This window comes from Oncorhynchus clarkii, chromosome 4 (genome assembly GCF_045791955.1).
Source record: "Oncorhynchus clarkii lewisi isolate Uvic-CL-2024 chromosome 4, UVic_Ocla_1.0, whole genome shotgun sequence".
Lineage (NCBI taxonomy): Eukaryota > Metazoa > Chordata > Actinopteri > Salmoniformes > Salmonidae > Oncorhynchus > Oncorhynchus clarkii.
Genome location: NC_092150.1, coordinates 76,606,706 through 76,624,205, shown reverse-complemented (window position 1 = coordinate 76,624,205; position 17,500 = coordinate 76,606,706). Strand labels below are relative to the sequence as shown.

Genomic DNA, 17,500 nt, shown 5'->3' with positions numbered 1-17,500 from the left:
CCATTAGCCCTGTCCTGGTTACTCATGCCCTCCTCCATTAGCCCTGTCCTGGTTACTCATGCCCTCCTCCATTAGCCCTGTCCTGGTTACTCATGCCCTCCTCCATTAGCCCTGTCCTGGTTACACATGCCCTCCTCCATTAGCCCTGTCCTGGTTACTCATGCCCTCCTCCATTAGCCCTGTCCTGGTTACTCATGCCCTCCTCCATTAGCCCTGTCCTGGTTACTCATGCCCTCCTCCATTAGCCCTGTCCTGGTTACTCATGCCCTCCTCCATTAGCCCTGTCCTGGTTACTCATGCCCTTCTCCATTAGCCCTGTCCTGGTTACTCATGTCCTCCTCCATTAGCCCTGTCCTGGTTACTCATGTCCTCCTCCATTAGCCCTGTCCTGGTTACTCATGCCCTCCTCCATTAGCCCTGTCCTGGTTGCTCATGCTCTCCTCCATTAGCCCTGTCCTGGTTACTCATGCCCTCCTCCATTAGCCCTGTCCTGGTTACTCATGCCCTCCTCCATTAGCCCTGTCCTGGTTACTCATGCCCTCCTCCATTAACCCTGTCCTGGTTACTAATGCTCTCCTCCATTAGCCCTGTCCTGGTTACTCATGCCCTCCTCCATTAGCCCTGTCCTGGTTACTCATGTCCTCCTCCATTAGCCCTGTCCTGGTTACTCATGTCCTCCTCCATTAGCCCTGTCCTGGTTACTCATGCCCTCCTCCATTAGCCCTGTCCTGGTTACACATGCCCTCCTCTATTAGCCCTGTCCTGGTTACTCATGCCCTCCTCCATTAGCCCTGTTCTGGTTACTCATGCTCTCCTCCATTAGCTCTTGATGGAACTCTGACCTCGTCATCACTCTCCCTGTCTTTCTCTCCCTCTTTTTTCTACACGTGTCAGAGGTAACACATACATACTACTCAGGAGGTATGATTGAGTACAAGCTGAGGCAGAATTGTCTTTAGAATATCTGGACTGGGGGACTCTGAAGGAGCTGTAAAGACAGAGGCTACACCAGGATACTGGGGGAACATGGCATTATCACAGCCATACCCTTACACACACACACACACACACACACACACACACACACACACACACACACACACACACACACACACACACACACACACACACACACACACACACCGAAAGAAAGAAAGAAGGGTGTGCTACTGTAGGACGGTGGCTGAATCTAAAAGCCAGCTTACAGCCAAGACAGTGTAACCATGCACAGCTACTGAGAAGAGAACTGTTTTTGTTTCATAGCGTAATTATTCTCTGTTCTTATCACAGCATTCAGCCTGATGCATGTTGTCAGACATGTCCTTGAGATAGAAATGAGGAAGTGTAAGAAAAGCACATGCAGTGGTGCAGGGCAGTAGTATATCGCTCTGGTAAGAGCTACCAGGCTAATGCTCCAGGAAACGCTGACCCCCTGTGGTCAACACACAAACTACTAAAATGTGTTGTCATGCACTAATGAGGACAATATATACATCATTCATGCATCCTCTTTCAGCATATGTCTGCTGCCTACCACGTCCTCATATAGATTTCGCCAATACATTAGGTCTAGGTTAAAAAAGTGTACTTTATATTTCCATATTCAATCGCAAGGTTTGGAAATGTATTTTACTTCCAAAACACTTAGCAACACAGCCATAGATTTTAGAGTATTCAGAGAGGGAACATGGTGGAAAATAGACAACTGCCTCATGCACCCAGGCACAGAGGAGATTACTGAGCGTGGGGGAGAGGGGGAAGAAACCATGGCAACGGGGTTTAGAGACCCAGCTACCTGTACATAGCAGAATGAGGAGACAGGGACAGAGAGTACTTTGGGACTGTTGGGTTGAGCGTAGACGTAGAGGGCAGTTGAAACATCAGGGTTATTGTAACAGAGAGGCTGGGTCAGAGGAAAGTTGCACATCCACTTGTTATCATTCTTCAGCTTTTGCCGTCTTATTAAAGCTTCCGTATACATTGTTATTAATGCTTAAGTATTGAAGCCGTATTAATGCAGACCGAGATGCAGAATGTCTTACCCTGGTCCTCTGGGGATCCTCCTTCCTACAATCACAGTAACAATGGACATGATGGAAATGGTTAACCAATGGAACCATTATGGGTTGAAAATATGTCTCTGTCCCAGATGGTTCCCAATTCCCTTCATAGTGCACTATGGGTCCTGGTCAAAAGCAGGGCACTATACAGGGAATAGGGTGACATTTGGGATGCATCCTATTCCTGACACTGAATGATTGGTTAGAAGCTACTTCATCCTACAGTTCTGTATTTGAGGGTAAATGTGTCCATACCTTAGGTTTCTCATCCACAATCTGCTGTCTGATGTCCTTGTGCTTCTCAAGTAGTCTCTCCATTCTCTTACTCTGAGCATCCTCCAACTACACAGACAGAGACAGGGGTAGGCGAGAGTAAGGTGTAGCCACATAACAAACACAAACAAATCCACACGCCGGCATGGAAACACACACGCACGCACGCACGCACACACACACACACACACACACACACACACACACACACACACACACACACACACACACACACACACACACACACACACACACACACACTTACCCGTTTGATATACTGCACCACCTCATTGACAAAGGACCTGTTGATTTCCAGCTTCTCTCTGTAAACATATACAGATGTCAGCTCTAACCTCTCTTTAAGATTCCTCAAATGGAACCTTTACTTCAACAGTCAACAATCCTGATGTTCCTGGTTCCAATCAAGCTCAAAGGACCATATAAAAGTTGGTAGGTCTGCCTGATGACCTATGACACTTACAAGAATTAAGTCTTTCTATAAAAAATTACGGAATATTTGTATTAAATTGATCCTGTCGTGATCATTAGCTAGATCAGTCAGTCAGGCATGAATCTTCATCGCCACCTAGTGGCCTTAAGAAACATGAACACTTATGTATTAGGAGGTCTCTTCCCCAACCCCATGTACTTACTCCTCTGTCACGTTCTTGTTGTTGGCCTTGGCTTCATTAATCTTCTCCTGTCTTTTCTTGTCCATCTTCTTCTTCACGTCTTTCTTTTCCCTGTGGAGAAATAGGAGGATAGTGAAACAAATGGCCCATGAAATACATGCATACATGAGCTTATTTTGTGTGTGTGTATTTGTTTCTGTGTGTATGTGTGTGTGTTTTTGTTTTTGTTTGTGTATGTGCTTTTGTTTGTGTGTGTGCTTTTGTTTGTGTGTGTGTGTGTTTGCGTGTGTGTGTGTGTGTGTTTGCGTGTGTGTGTGTGCACTTTTTTACTTGTCACAGATGTCTCTGATCTTCTTCAGCTGGACACTCTGACACTCCTCGGCTATGGCTGTCAACTTCTCCAACAGCTAGAGATCCACAGGAAAAAGGACACTGGTTATCCTATAGTTTGTCTGCCTCGTAGCATATGATAGCTGACTCATGCTTTCTGTTTAACTCAGGTATGACTTATCTGTTGACATTGGAGAATATAATTGGTCTGTCAGTATGGTTCTATTCATCATGGATAAACTCTGACACCTCATCCACACAAACTGTACACAGATCAGGTACTACACTCAGTCTTTCCATCTCACAAAGCACTAGAGGAGCACTGGGAAATCTTTACACTGATCTAAGGTCAGCACAACAGGGTGATTTTGGCCATAAAGCCCTCGTTATACTGAGTTGAGGGTTAATGCCGATTCAACACAAATAATACATCTACTGTATGTAGTTATGTACGCTGGTCTCTAGTATAACTCTGGTTGAGGATATGGTTAGGTGTGTGTGTGTGTGTGCGTGTGTGTGTGTGAGCGTGCGTGCATGTACCATTTTGTTGTGTTCTTTCTTCTGGTACTTCTCACTGTAATACTGCTCCTGTCTCAGTGTGAGTAGCTGTTGTTGCTGCTTCTCCTTCAGCTCAGACAGTCTCTGACTGGACTCCTGGTCCAACACACACAGCTCCTGCTCCAGGGTCGACAGGGACTGCTCCGACCTGCTAAACACACACGTAGGGGTTGGTAATGTTCTTTAGTTGTGTCGTGATTGGGTAATGTTCTATAGTTACACCGTGATTGGCTCAGTGTTCTGTCACTCATGGGGACACTACGTCACCGCCAAATCTAAGGGTAGAGCTAGAAAATTCAAGTCCCTTGGGTGCTGCCATAGAGTTACATTAGAAGTGCCCATCCAAGAAGGTTCAAGGTCATTGGCCACAGATAAAATGATGTCTAATCACGTTATATCTACTGTAGCTTTGATTGGACTTATGTCCAATCAGCATCATACTTTCAAAATCTTATCTAGCAAGCTAGCAGTCATCATCATGAATCAAGTCGACAGTCTACTGGCAAATCCTTTTTAAAGGATAAATTATAGGTAAAACGTATCGGTACTCATCGGCCATTGGACATAAACATTACATCCAACTCGGGAACTTGGGCCTCTTTCTAGAGCTCCGACCTGAAGATCACTGACGTCATCTTGACTCAACCTTGATTTTTTGGGGAGTTTCCAGTTGTCTTGAAAGCACCATAAATCCAGAGAATGCCAGACTTTGATGATAAAGTTTGATGACAAAATTTGCACACAAAGGACCGCCGCGCAGCCTTCCTGTTCAAGTGAGCACAGCACAACAAGGTGAGTCCAAAAATGCTGCTGCATAAATTATGTAATTTTTATTATTTTCACCTTTAACAAGGTAGGCCTTTTAACCAGGTAGGCCAGTTGAGAACAAGTTCTCATTTACAACTGCTAACTGGCCAAGATAAAGCAAAGAGGTGGGACACAAACAACAATACAGAGTTACATGTGGAATAAACAAATGTAGTAGATTGCAACTCTGCCCCCTTTGGCAGTTCTATCTTGTCGGAAAATGTTATAGTTAGGGATGGAAATGTCAGGATTTTTGGTGGTCTTCCTAAGCCAGGATTCAGACAATTCAAATCAAAGTTTATTTGTCACATGCACCGAATACAACAGGTACAGGTAACCTTACAGTGAAATGCTTACTTACAGGCTCTAACCAATGGTGCGAAAAAAGGTGTGTGTGGGTAAGTAAAGAAATAAAACAACAGTAAAAAGACATTTGAAAAAAGAGTAGCAAGGCTACATACAGACACCTGTTAGTCAGGCTTATTGAGGTAGTATGTACATGTAGGTATCGTTAAAGTGACTATGCATATACGATGAACAGAGAGTAGCAGTAGCGTAAAAAGAGGGGTTAGCGGGTGGTGGGACACAATGCAGATAGCCCGATTAGCCAATGTGTGGGAGCACTGGTTGGTCGAGCCATTTAGGTAGTATGTACATGAATGTATAGTTAAAATGACTATGCATATAAGATAAACAGAGAGTAGCTGCTGCGTAAAAGAGGGGTTGGGGGCACACAATGCAAATAGTCCAGGTTAACCATTTGGTTACCTGTTCAGGAGTCTTTTGGCTTGGGGGTAAAAAACTGTTGAGAAGCCTTTTTGTCCTAGACTTTGCACTCTGGTACCGCTTGCCATGCGGTAGTAGAGAGAACAGTCTATGACTGGGGTGGCTGGGGTCCTCTGACACCGCCTGGTGTAGAGGTCCTGGATGGCAGGCAGCTTTGCCCCAGTGATGTACTGGGCCGTACACACTACCCTCTGAAGTGCCTTGCGGTTGGAGGCCGAGCAATTGCCGTACCAGGCAGTGATGCAACCGGTCAGGATGCTCTTGATGTTACAGCTGTAGAACCTTTTGAGGATCTCAGGACCCATGCTAAATATTTTTAGTTTCCTGAGGGGGAATAGGCTTTGTAGTGCCCTCTTCACGACTGCCTTGGTGTGTTTGGACCAATCTAGTTTGTTGTTGATGTGGACACCAAGGAATTTGAAGCTCTCAACCTGCTCCACTACAGCCCCGTCGATGAGAATGGGGACATGCTTGGCGCTCCTTTTCACAATCATCTCCTTAGTCTTGGTTACGTTGAGGGATAGGTTGTTATTTTGTTACCACCCGGCCAGGTCTCTGACTTTCAACCTAAAGGCTGTCTCGTCGTTGTCGGTGATCAGGCCTACCACTGTTGTGTCGTCAGCAAACTTAATGATGGTTTTGGAGTCATGCCTGGCCATGCAGTTGTGGGTGAACAGGGAGTACAGGAGGGAACTGAGCACGCACCCCTGGGGAGCTCCAGTGCGGCAGATCAGTGTTGCAGATGTGTTGCTACCTACCCTCACCACCTGGGGGTGGCCTGTCAGGAAGTCCAGGATCCAGTTGCAGAGGGAGGTGTTTAGTCCCAGGATCCTTAGCTTGGTGATAAAGCTTTGAGGGTACTATGGTGTTGAACGCTGAGCTGTCGTCAATGAATAGCATTCTCACATAGGTGTTCCTTTTGTCCAGGTGGGAAAGGGCAGTGTGGAGTGCATCATCTGTGGATCTGTTTGGGCGGTATGCAAATTTGAGTGGGTCTAGGGTTTCTGGGATAATGGTGTTGATGTGAACCATTACCAGCCAATCAAAAGGACTTCATGGCTACGGACGTGAGTGCTACGGGCCTGTAGTCAATTAGGCAGGTTGCCTTTGTGTTCTTGGGCACAGGGACTATGGTGGTCTGCTTGAAGCATGTTAGTATTACAGACTCGATCAGGGACATGTTGAAAATGTCAGTGAAGACACCTGCCAGTTGGTCAGCACATGCCCGGAGCACACGTCCTGGTAATTCGTCTGGCCCCGCAGTCTTGTGTATGTTGACCTGTTTAAAGGTCTTACTCACGTCGGCTACGGAGAGCTTGATCACACAGTCATCCAGAACAGCAGATGCTCTCATGCATGCCTCAGTGTTGCTTACCACGAAGCGAGCATAGACGTGATTTAGCTCGTCTGGTAGGCTTGTGTCACTGGGCAGCTCGCGGCTGTGCTTCCCTTTGTAGTCTGTAATAGTTTGCAAGCCCTGTCACATCCGATGAGCGTAAGAGCCGGTGTAGTATGATTCAATCTTAGCCGTGTATTGACGCTCTGCCTGTTTGATGGTTCGTCGCAGGGCATAGCGGGATTTCTTGTAAGCTTCCGGGTTAGAGTCACGAACCTTGAAAGCGGCAGCTCTACCCTTTAGCTCAGTGCAAAAGTGGCCTGTAATCCATGGCTTCTGGTTGGGGTATGTACGTACAGTCACTGTGGGGACAACGTCCTCAATGCACTTATTGATAAAGCCAGTGACTGATGTGGTGTATTCCTCAATGTCATCGGAAGATTCCCGGAACATGTTCCAGTCTGTGATAGCAAAGCAGTCCTGTAGTTTAGCATCTGCTTCATCTGACCATTTTGTTATAGACCGAGTCACTGGACACGGCTAGGACATCCGGGTTGGCAGAGTGTGCTGAGGCAGTGAATAAAACAAAAATGGGGAGGAGGCTTCTAATGTTAACATGCATGAAACCAAGGCTTTTACGTTTACAGAAGTCAACAAATGAGAGTGCCTGGGGAATGGGAGTGATGCTGGGCGCTGCAGGGCCTGGATGAACCTTTACATCACCAGAGGAACAGAGGAGGAGTAGGATACAGCTAAAGTCTATAAGAACTGGTTGTCTAGTGCATTCAGAACAGAGAGTAAAAGGAACAGGTTTCTGGGCGAGGAAGAATAGATTCAAGGCATAATGTACAGACAAGGGTATGGTAGGATGTGAATACAGTGGAGGTAAACCTAGTGACAATGAGAGAGGTTTTGTCTCTTGAGACACCATTTAAACCTGGTGAGGTCACCGCATGTGTGGGAGGTGAAACAAAAGGGCTAGCTAAGGCATATTTTGGAGGCTCTACAGTGAAATAATACAATAATCACTAACCAGAACAGCAATGGACAAGACATATTGACATTAGGGAGATCATAGGGACCAGTGGGAGGCTAGGCGAGCTGGAGACATGGCGATTCAGACAGCTAGCGGGTTGGGGCTAGCAGGCTAGTAGAAGGGCCTTAGGGGGGACGTCGCGGTGGAAGAAGTCTGTTGTTTGTTGCCCCCTCGGACGGTTACGTCGGCAGACCAGTCGTGGTGGATTGGCAGGGATCCGTGTAGGCAGTAAAAGGGTCCAAGCAAAATAGGTATTGTTGCTCAAGAAATTGGCTGATGGTCCTCTTCAGCTAACAGTCCGATATGCTCTAGGCAGCTAGCAGGCCGCGGATGGGCCTTCAGGGAACGTCGCAACGGAGCAGCCTGTTGAAACACCTCGGACGGATTACGTCGGTAGATCAGTCGTGGTGGAATCGGCGGGGCGCCGTGTCGGCAGTAAAGGGGTCCAGGCCAATTGGCAAAATATGTATTGTAACCCAAGGAGTGGCTGATGGACCAGGGAGATATGTATCTAAGAAAGTAATACTCAGTGTGTGTTGTGTAGTAAGCTGTTAGTAGCCCTAATAATTTGGTCCCTTTCCCACTCTTAATTTCGCCTACTGTTCTGACTTGCTGGTGCAAATGTATCCATTTGCCTGTTTTAGAGAAATGTCATCATTGAATATTGTAAGAGCTTTCATTGTCTACTTATATGCCCCCTTTATTTATCCTATGGTTTTGACTTGGTGTACAGGGAGAATACTGTAAGAACGGCCCATGTTCTGAGTCCTAGCTCGCTCATTAATGTCTTAATCGAAATGACAGATTGACTCTTACCCACTTGTCCTCCCCTTATGCCATAGTTTGTACATCTCAATAGTCATTAAAAACCACATTTGTTTAAGCAAGTCAGCCATATCAGCTATGTTTTTTTTAAAGGCAATAAATTAGGTTGAATTAATTGTTTCGCTGCCAGACAAGGCGTAGCAGTGGTAAGGTGTTGGGACTTCTGTTGGGAGAGTTTGTGGGCACCGTTTGTCACCGTTATAGTGCAATAAATCTATTGTTTATTGTTGTGTTGTGTAGTAGTTTTGCTGGCATGGATTATTTTTTGGTTTTGCCTACCAAGATTTATATCCTAAAATCGCCACTGGTGAGAGGAATAGAGGGATACAGAAAGAAGGGCAGGGAGGAGGACAAAAAAGGAGGAGAAGAAGAGCAGGGAGGAGGACTAAGAGGAGGAGAAGAGTAGCGGAGGAGGACTAAGAGGAGGAGAAGAAGAGTAGCGGAGGAGGACTAAGAGGAGGAGAAGAAGAGCAGGGCTACCTACCTTTTCTTACCATCACGTTTGTGACTCTTCTGCAGCGCGGAGGTCCTGCGCTGGTGCTGGTTCTGCAGCTCTGCAGCCCTGGCCGTGTGCTCCTTGATCAGCTCGCTGGTCTTACGGTGGTGTTTCCTTACCAACTCCTTCATCTCTTTATACTGCTTCCTCTGCTCCCTCACAAAGCCCTTCTGCTGCTTCAACTCCTCTACTGTCTGGGCCTCCATCTCTGGAGGAAGGAGGGATGGAAAGAAGAGAGAGAGATCAATGACTTTCTTCCTGTCAGTTTTTGTTTCTTTACATACAGGGTGCACAATTCTGTGATGTTGCAGATTGGTGTAATGCCAGTACAGATAGACAAATGACCACACATGTTCACTTAGCTTGGTACTGAGTCTTACTCTAGTCTTACATGTGAGAACACTCTGAATTGACATGTTCACTTAGCTTGTTACTGAGTCTTACTTAATTGGTCTACATGGACAAGTTCTGGTTCGGAAAGATATCAGTTTGTCTCTGTGAATGGTTTGTCCTCTGACAAATAAACTGTAAATTTCGGTGCTCCTCAAGGTTCCGTTTTAGGACCATTATTTTTTTCACTATATATTTTACCTCTTGGGGATGTCATTCGAAAACATAATGTTAACTTTCATTGCTATGCGGATGACACACAGCTGTACATTTCAATGAACATGGTGAAGCCCCAAAATTGCCCTCGCTAGAAGCCTGTGTTTCAGACATAAGGAAGTGGATGGCTGCAAACTTTCTACTTTTAAACTCGGACAAAACAGAAATGCTTGTTCTAGGTCCCAAGAAAGAAAGATATCTTCTGTTGAATCTGACAATTAATCTTGATGGTTGTACAGTCATCTCAAATAAAACTGTGAAGGACCTCGGTGTTACTCATGAACCTGATCTCTCTTTTGACGAACATATCAAGACTGTTTCAAGGACAGCTTTTTTCCATCTACGTAACATTGCAAAAATCAGAAACTTTCTGTCCAAAAATGATGCAGAAAAATTAATCCATGCTTTTGTTACTTCTAGGTTAGACTACTGCAATGCTCTACTTTCCGGCTACCCGGATAAAGCACTAAATAAACTTCAGTTAGTGCTAAATACGGTTGCTAGAATCCTGACTAGAACCAAAATATTTGATCATATTACTCCAGTGCTAGCCTCCCTACACTGGCTTCCTGTTAAGGCAAGGGATGATTTCAAGGTTTTACTGCTAACCTACAAAGCATTACATGGGCTTGCTCCTACCTATCTTTCTGATTTGGTACTGCCGTACATACCTACACGTACGGTACGGTCACAAGACGCAGGCCTCCTAATTGTCCCTAGAATTTCTAAGCAAACAGCTGGAGGTAGGGCTTTCTCATATAGAGCTCAATTTTTATGGAATGGTCTGCCTACTCATGTGAGAGACGCAGACTCGGTCTCAACCTTTAAGTCTTTACTGAAGACTCATCTCTTCAGTAGGTCATATGATTGAGTGTAGTCTGGCCCAGGAGTGGGAAGGTGAATGGAAAGGCTCTGGAGCAACGTACCGCCCTTGCTGTCTCTGCCTGGCCGGTTCCCCTCTCTCCACTGGGATTCTGTGCCTCTAACCCTAGTACAGGGGCTGAGTCACTGGCTTACTGGTGCTCTTCCTTGCCGTCCCTAGGAAGGGTGCATCGCTTGAGTGGGTTGAGTCACTGATCTTCCTGTCTGGGTTGGCGCCCCCCTTGGGTTGTGCCATGGCGAAGATCTTTGTGGGCTATACTCGTTGTCTCAGGATGGTAAGTTGGTGGTTGAAGATATCCCTCTAGTGATGTGGGGGCTGTGCTTTGGAAAAGTGGGTGGGGTTATATCTTTCCTGTTTGGCCCTGTCCGGGGGTATCATCGGATGGGGCAACAGTGTCTCCTGACCCCTCCTGTCTCAGCCTCCAGTATTTATGCTGTAGTAGTTTATGTGTCGGGGGGCTAGGGTCAGTTTGTTATATCTGGAGTACTTCTCCTGTCTTATCCGGTGTCCTGTGTGAATTTAAGTATGCTCTTTCTAATTATCTATTTTTCTCTTTCTTTCTCTCTCTCGGAGGACCTGAGCCCTAGGACCATGCCTCAGGACTACCTGGCATGATGACTCCTTGCTGTCCCCAGTCCACCTGGCCGTGCTGCTGCTCCAGTTTCAACTTTTCTGCCTACAGCTATGGAACCCTGACCTGTTCACCGGACATGCTACCTGTCCCAGAACTGCTGTTTTCAACTCTCTAGAGACAGCAGGAACGGTAGAGGTACTCTTAATGATCGGCTATGAAAAGCCAACTGACATTTACTCCTGAGGTGCTGACTTGTTGCACCCTCGACAACTACTGTGATTATTATTATTTGACCATGCTGGTCATTTATGAACATTTGAACATCTTGGCCATGTTCTGTTATAATCTCCACCCGGCACAGCCAGAAGAGGATTGGCCACCCCTCATAGCCTGGTTCCTCTCTAGGTTTCATCCTAGGTTTTGGCCTTTCTAGGGAGTTTTTCCTAGCCAACGTGCTTCTACACCTGCATTGCTTGCTGTTTGGGGTTTTAGGCTGGGTTTCTGTACAGCACTTTGAGATATCGGCTGATGTAATAAATTACTTTGATTTGATTACTCTAGTCTTACCTGTGAGAACACTCTGAATGACGTCCTCAGTCTTCACTGCAATTTTCACTGAACCTGATGAACAATATAGACTTGTTAGTGCGGGTTTTGGCAGGTTGTATCTGGCAACCCAAGTGGGTGGTAAATGTGTTATGGAATGCCAAATGTAAGTTAACTGGTTGCCATATTGGAGTCACAGTCATGATAAACTACATGGCAAAAAATATGTGGACACCCCTTCAAATGAGTGGATTTGACTATTTCAGCCACACCCGTTGCTGACAGGTGTATAAAATCGAGCACTCAGCCATGCAAGCTCCATAGACAAACATTGGCAGTAGAATGGCCTTACTGAAGAGCTGAAACAACAAGTCAGTTAATCAAATTCCTGCCCTGCCCCAGCTGGTCAACTGTAAGTGTTGTTATTGTGAAGTGGAAACGTCTAGGAGCAACAATGGCTTAGCCGCGAAGTGGTAGGCCACACAAGCTCACAGAACGGAACCGCCGAGTGCTGAAGCCCGTATCGCTTAAAAATCGTCTGTCCTTGGTTACAATAATCACTGCAGAGTTCCAAACCGCCACTGGAAGCAACCTCAGCACAATAACTGTTCCTCGGGAGCTTCATGAAATGGCTTTCCATGGCAAAGCAGCCGCACACAAGCCTAAGATCACATGTGCAATGCCAAGCATCAGCTGGAGTGGTGGTCGATACAGAAATTATTTGTCGAGATTGGTTTGGAAAAACATGACTGGCCTGCACAGAGCCCTGATCTCAACCCCATCAAACAACTTTGGAATTAATTGCAACACCGGCTGCGAGCCAGGTCTAATCGCTTAACATCAGTGCCCAACCTCACTAATGCTCCTGGTTGAATGGAAGCAAGTCCCCGCAGCAATGTTCCAACATCAAGTGGAAAGCCTTCCCAGAAGAGTGGAGGCTGTTTTCGCAGCAAAGGGGGACCAACTCCATATTAATGCCCATGATTTTGGAATGAGATGTTCGACGAGCAGATGTCCACATTCTTTTGGTCATGTAGTGTTTGTTTGTTTGTTTTTTCCTCATGAAGCGCTTTAAGATTTCTATTATGAAAAGCGCTATAGATGTTTAATAAATTATTGTTATTATTATTACTGTAAGTTCAAGTGGAGATTTGACCTCTACCTGTGGGCTGTGGCTGGTGGCTGACCAGGCTGGGGGGTTTGGAGGAGATGATGGGGGCGTGGCTGACCCCGTTCTCTGCTGGCAAGGTCACCCGGGGGTCAGGCTCCATTGGGTCATCACCAGCCGCCTCCACCTAACAATCAAATACATTGACAGCGCAACTGATAAGGTGCCTTTATGAGGCATTTTTCACTGACTCTCAAAGCACTTTATCAGGCCCACACAGTACTGGTCATATTGACTATTCACATCATCTGACTAGAGTGTCAGCGTCTGCCCAATGTACTGTACAGCTGAAGTCGGAAGTTTCACAATTCCTGACATTTAATCCTAGTAAAAAATCCCTGTTTTAGGTCAGTTAGGATCACCACTTAATTTTAAAAATGTGAAATGTCAGAATAATAGCAGAGAGAATGATTTATTTCAGGTTTGATTTATTTCATCACATTCCCAGTGGTTCAGAAGTTTACATACACTCAGTTAGTATTTGGTAGCATTTCCTTGAAATTGTTTAACTTGGGTCAAACGTTTTGGGTAGCCTTCCACAAGCTTCCCACAATAAGTTAGGTGAATTTTGGCCCATTCCTCCTGACAGAGCTGGTGTAACTGAGTCAGGTTTGTAGGCCTCCTTGCTGGCACACGCTTTTTCAGTTCTGCCCACAAATATTTTATAGGATTAAGGGCAGGGCTTTGTGATGGCCATTCCAATACCTTGACTTTGTTGTCCTTAAGCCATTTTGCCACAACTTTGGAAGTATGCTTGGGGCCATTGTCCATTTGGAAGACCCATTTCCGACCAAGCTTTAACTTCCTGACTGATGTCTTGAGATGTTGCTTCAATATATCCACATTATTTTCCTTCCTCATGATGCCATCTATTTTGTGACGTGCACCAGTCCCTCCTGCAGCAAAGCACCCCCACAACATGATGCTGCCACCCCCGTTGTCACGACATCCGCCGAAGTCGGCTCCTCTCCTTGTTCGGGCATTTTTTAATTGTTCTATTTGTTTTGTCTTGTTCCCCGCACACCTGGTTTACATTCCCTAATCACACTGCATATATATATTCCTCTGTTCCCCCCATGTCTTTGTGTGGAATTGTTTTGTTTTGTGTTTATTGTATCGCGCCAGTCTGTTTTTTTCACCCTGGGCATTGCCTGTACCCTATTGGGGAAATTGTGGTGAAACTTATGGTTGTATTCTTGATGGTATTTTGCACTTGTCACTTTTGCTGGTTGGCAGAGTTGTAGCTGTTTGCGCCCGTCTGTTATTGCTCTTGGCAAATAAAGTCTCTGCTCTCCTGCACTTGCCTCGAATGACCAGCAGCGAAAACCCTGACATGGTTGGGATGGTGTTCTTCGGCTTGCAAGCCTCCCCCTTTTTCCTCCAAACATAACGATGGTCATTATGGCCAAACAGTTCTATTTCTGTTTCATCATACCAGAGAACATTTCTCCAAAAAGTACAATATTTGTCCCCATGTGGAGTTGCAAACCGTAGTCTGGCTTTTTTATGGCGGTTTTGGAGCAGTGGCTTCTTCCTTGCTGAGCAGCCTTTCAGGTTATGTCGATATAGGACTCATTTTACTGTGGATATAGATACTTTTGTACCTGTTTCCTCCAGCATCTTCACAGGGTCATTTGCTGTTGTTCTGGGATTGATTTGCACTTTTCGCACCAAAGTACGTTCATCTCTAGGAGACAGAATGCGTCTCCTTCCTGAGCAGTATGATGGCTGCTTGGTCCCATGGTGTTTATACTTGCGCACTATTGTTTGTACAGATGAACGTGTTACCTTCAGGCCTTTGGAAATTGCTCCCAAGTATGAACCAGACTTGGGATGGTCTACAAATTTCTGAGGTCTTGGATGATTTATTTTGATTTTCCCATGATGTCAAGCAAAGAGGCACTGAGTTTGAATGTAGGCCTTGAAATACATCCACAGGTACATCTCCAATTGACTCAAATTATGTCAATTAGCCTTTCAAATGCTTCTAAAGACATGGCATCATTTTCTGGAATTCTCCAAGCTTTTTAAAGGCACAGTCAATTTATTTAACTTCTGACCCACTGGAATTGTGATACAGGGAATTATAAGTGAAATAATCTGTCTGTAAACAATTGTTGGAAAAATTACTTGTGTCATGCACAAAGTAGATGTCCTAACCGACTTGCCAAAACTATAGTTTGTTAACAAGACATTTGTGGAGTGGTTGAACAACGAGTTTTAATGACTCCAACCTAAGTGTATGTAAACTTCCGACTTCAACTGTATGTCACATTACAATCCAACACATACATGGTTCTGCTCAATGTTTTTGCCACCTATGCAATGAGATGAGAGTAGAACCATACGATTCCATGACTCTATTACAAACAAGCTACTGTACGTCAAATATACGACACCACAATCAACACACCACACACACAGAGCGTACGTGCAGCCTGTTGGAAACCTTGTAGACATAGCTGTGGTACCCCACTCTCAGCATGGCTCAGATCATAGTCACACTGACAACACTCTCTAACATTTCACTAACATTTAGCCAATGTTCTTACGTTGTCTCAAAGGTCTCCTAACGCTCTCTACTACTTTCTCCAAACGTTTCCTTTAGGTTCTCCCAACGTTCTCTCTAGGTTCTCTTCAACCTTGGCTTGTTGTAGTACTTGGCGTGTATTTCTTTCAAATATTATTCCAATAAACCACCTGTTACTGAGTCGTCCCTCCCTGAACTGGTTCTGTTTTCCTCTGCTCTCCTCTTCTATCTAATCAATTCAATGCAAATGGCTTTATTGGCATGGGAAACATGTTAACATTGCCAAAGCAACTGAAGTAGATCATAAACAAAAGAGAAATAAACAATTAAAAACTGAACAGTAAACATTACACTCACAGAAGTTCCATAAGAATAAAGACATTTCAAATGTCATATTATGTTTATATACAGAGTTGTAACGATGTGCAAATGGTTATTGTACAAAAGGGAAAATAAACAAACATAAATATGGGTTGTATTTACAATGGTGTTTGTTATTCACTAGCTGCCCTTTTCTTGTGGCAACAGGTCACAAATCTGCGGTGATGGCACACTGTGGTATTTCACCCAGTAGATATGGGAGTTTATCAAAATCGGGTTTGTTTTTGAATTCTTTGTGAATCTGTGTCATCTGAGGGAAATATGTGTCTCTAATATGGTCATACATTTGGCAGGAGGTTAAGAAGCGCAGGAGGTTAAGAAGTGCAGCTCAGTTTCCACCTCATTTTGTTGGTAGTGTGCACATAGCCTGTCTTCTCTTGAGAGCCAACGGCAGCCTTTCTCAATAGCAAGGCTATGCTTACTGAGTCTGTACATAGTCAAAGCTTTCCTTAAGCTTGGGTCAGTTACAGTGGTCAGGTATTCTGCCACTGTGTACTCTCTGTTTAGGGCCAAATAGCATTCTAGTTTGCTCAGTTTTTTTGTTAATTCTTTCCAATGTGTCAAATAATACTATTTTTGTTTTTTCATGATTTGGTTTAATCTCCCTCTGTTTCTGAACCTCCAGTGGAAAGCCAACTAACTCACTAGGCGACCGTTGCCATGGTGTCGGCATGTACAAGCTCTCCATTGACTGTCCCTGTGGGTAATAAGCTCAACCCATCCACCGTCCCTCACCTCATAACCCTCACCACGCAATTCCTAACCCCTGGTCAATAGCTCTAAACCAAAGAGAGGACTACTGGGAGATGCTCATTGATCTGTTACAGGTCGATTAGTGTGGACACACGCACACACACACACACACACACACACACACTCACGCACGCAAGCACACACGCACGCACGCACGCACACACACACGCAAGCACACACACACACAAATACAAAAACAAACACACCTCTCTGCTGTCCTCCTCTGCCCCCTCCTCCAAAGTGAGAGCTGCCAGTTGATTGGCTCTCTGCTCCATCAGGTTGACGTAACGGATGGGATTGGACAATGCCTCGATGACATCTGAGGATGAGATCAGAGTGAGGGAGGGGACAGAATGTATCATAGATGATGTTATGTAAGCCCGTGGAAACATCAACATGGTAGAACTCTATGGTTAGTTACTGTATATACCAGTGTTCTGTAAGGTATGTCAACCACTGTACCTGCAAATGTATCAGGGACATAGTCCTTGACCTCTACATAGACAAACAGAGCAGGGAGGGTCAGAGCCTGGTTCTTCTCATTCCTCAGACCAATGTAGTGATAACCTGGAACACACACACATGGGTCGTGATCAGAAGTTCAAGGACTGCTTACACAGTATAACTCAAGCAGAACAATAGACCAGAATGGTAGTCAGTCAGGCTAACAGGCTGTAAGCCTCACCTGGGCGGATGGCATTCACAGGAATGATGCGATGGCCAATGAACTTCCCTCCATCTTCAAACACAGATATCCTCATCGAGGCCAGAGTGGGCAGTACCACCTGCGGAATGACAGACACACAGACACACACACACAAACACACGCACCCATGTAAGAAAGGAGACACTTTGATAACGACAGCCTCCTCCTCCTAGATAATGTTGACAGATTACCCTGGGAGGTCTGGATTTTTTTT

The 17,500-nt window shown here is 45.3% G+C and overlaps 1 protein-coding gene across 2 annotated transcripts in view; it reads right to left on the bottom strand.

Annotated features, from left to right (window-relative positions):
- LOC139407292 (1-phosphatidylinositol 4,5-bisphosphate phosphodiesterase beta-1-like) overlaps window positions 1-17,500 on the bottom strand; it is a 256,969-nt gene that overhangs the window by 42,877 nt on the left and 196,592 nt on the right. Inside the window, exons 22-32 of one of the 2 annotated variants that reach the window (XM_071150944.1) lie at window positions 17,266-17,365; window positions 17,043-17,147; window positions 16,787-16,899; window positions 12,911-13,043; window positions 11,770-11,823; window positions 9,128-9,347; window positions 3,836-4,004; window positions 3,296-3,372; window positions 2,987-3,076; window positions 2,599-2,656; window positions 2,316-2,402 (exon numbers count right to left, since the gene is read on the bottom strand). In XM_071150944.1, the coding sequence (XP_071007045.1) occupies window positions 2,316-2,402; window positions 2,599-2,656; window positions 2,987-3,076; window positions 3,296-3,372; window positions 3,836-4,004; window positions 9,128-9,347; window positions 11,770-11,823; window positions 12,911-13,043; window positions 16,787-16,899; window positions 17,043-17,147; window positions 17,266-17,365 (1,206 nt within the window). The remainder of the gene's footprint in view (window positions 1-2,315; window positions 2,403-2,598; window positions 2,657-2,986; window positions 3,077-3,295; window positions 3,373-3,835; window positions 4,005-9,127; window positions 9,348-11,769; window positions 11,824-12,910; window positions 13,044-16,786; window positions 16,900-17,042; window positions 17,148-17,265; window positions 17,366-17,500) is intronic. The other variant, XM_071150945.1, reaches the window with a different exon arrangement.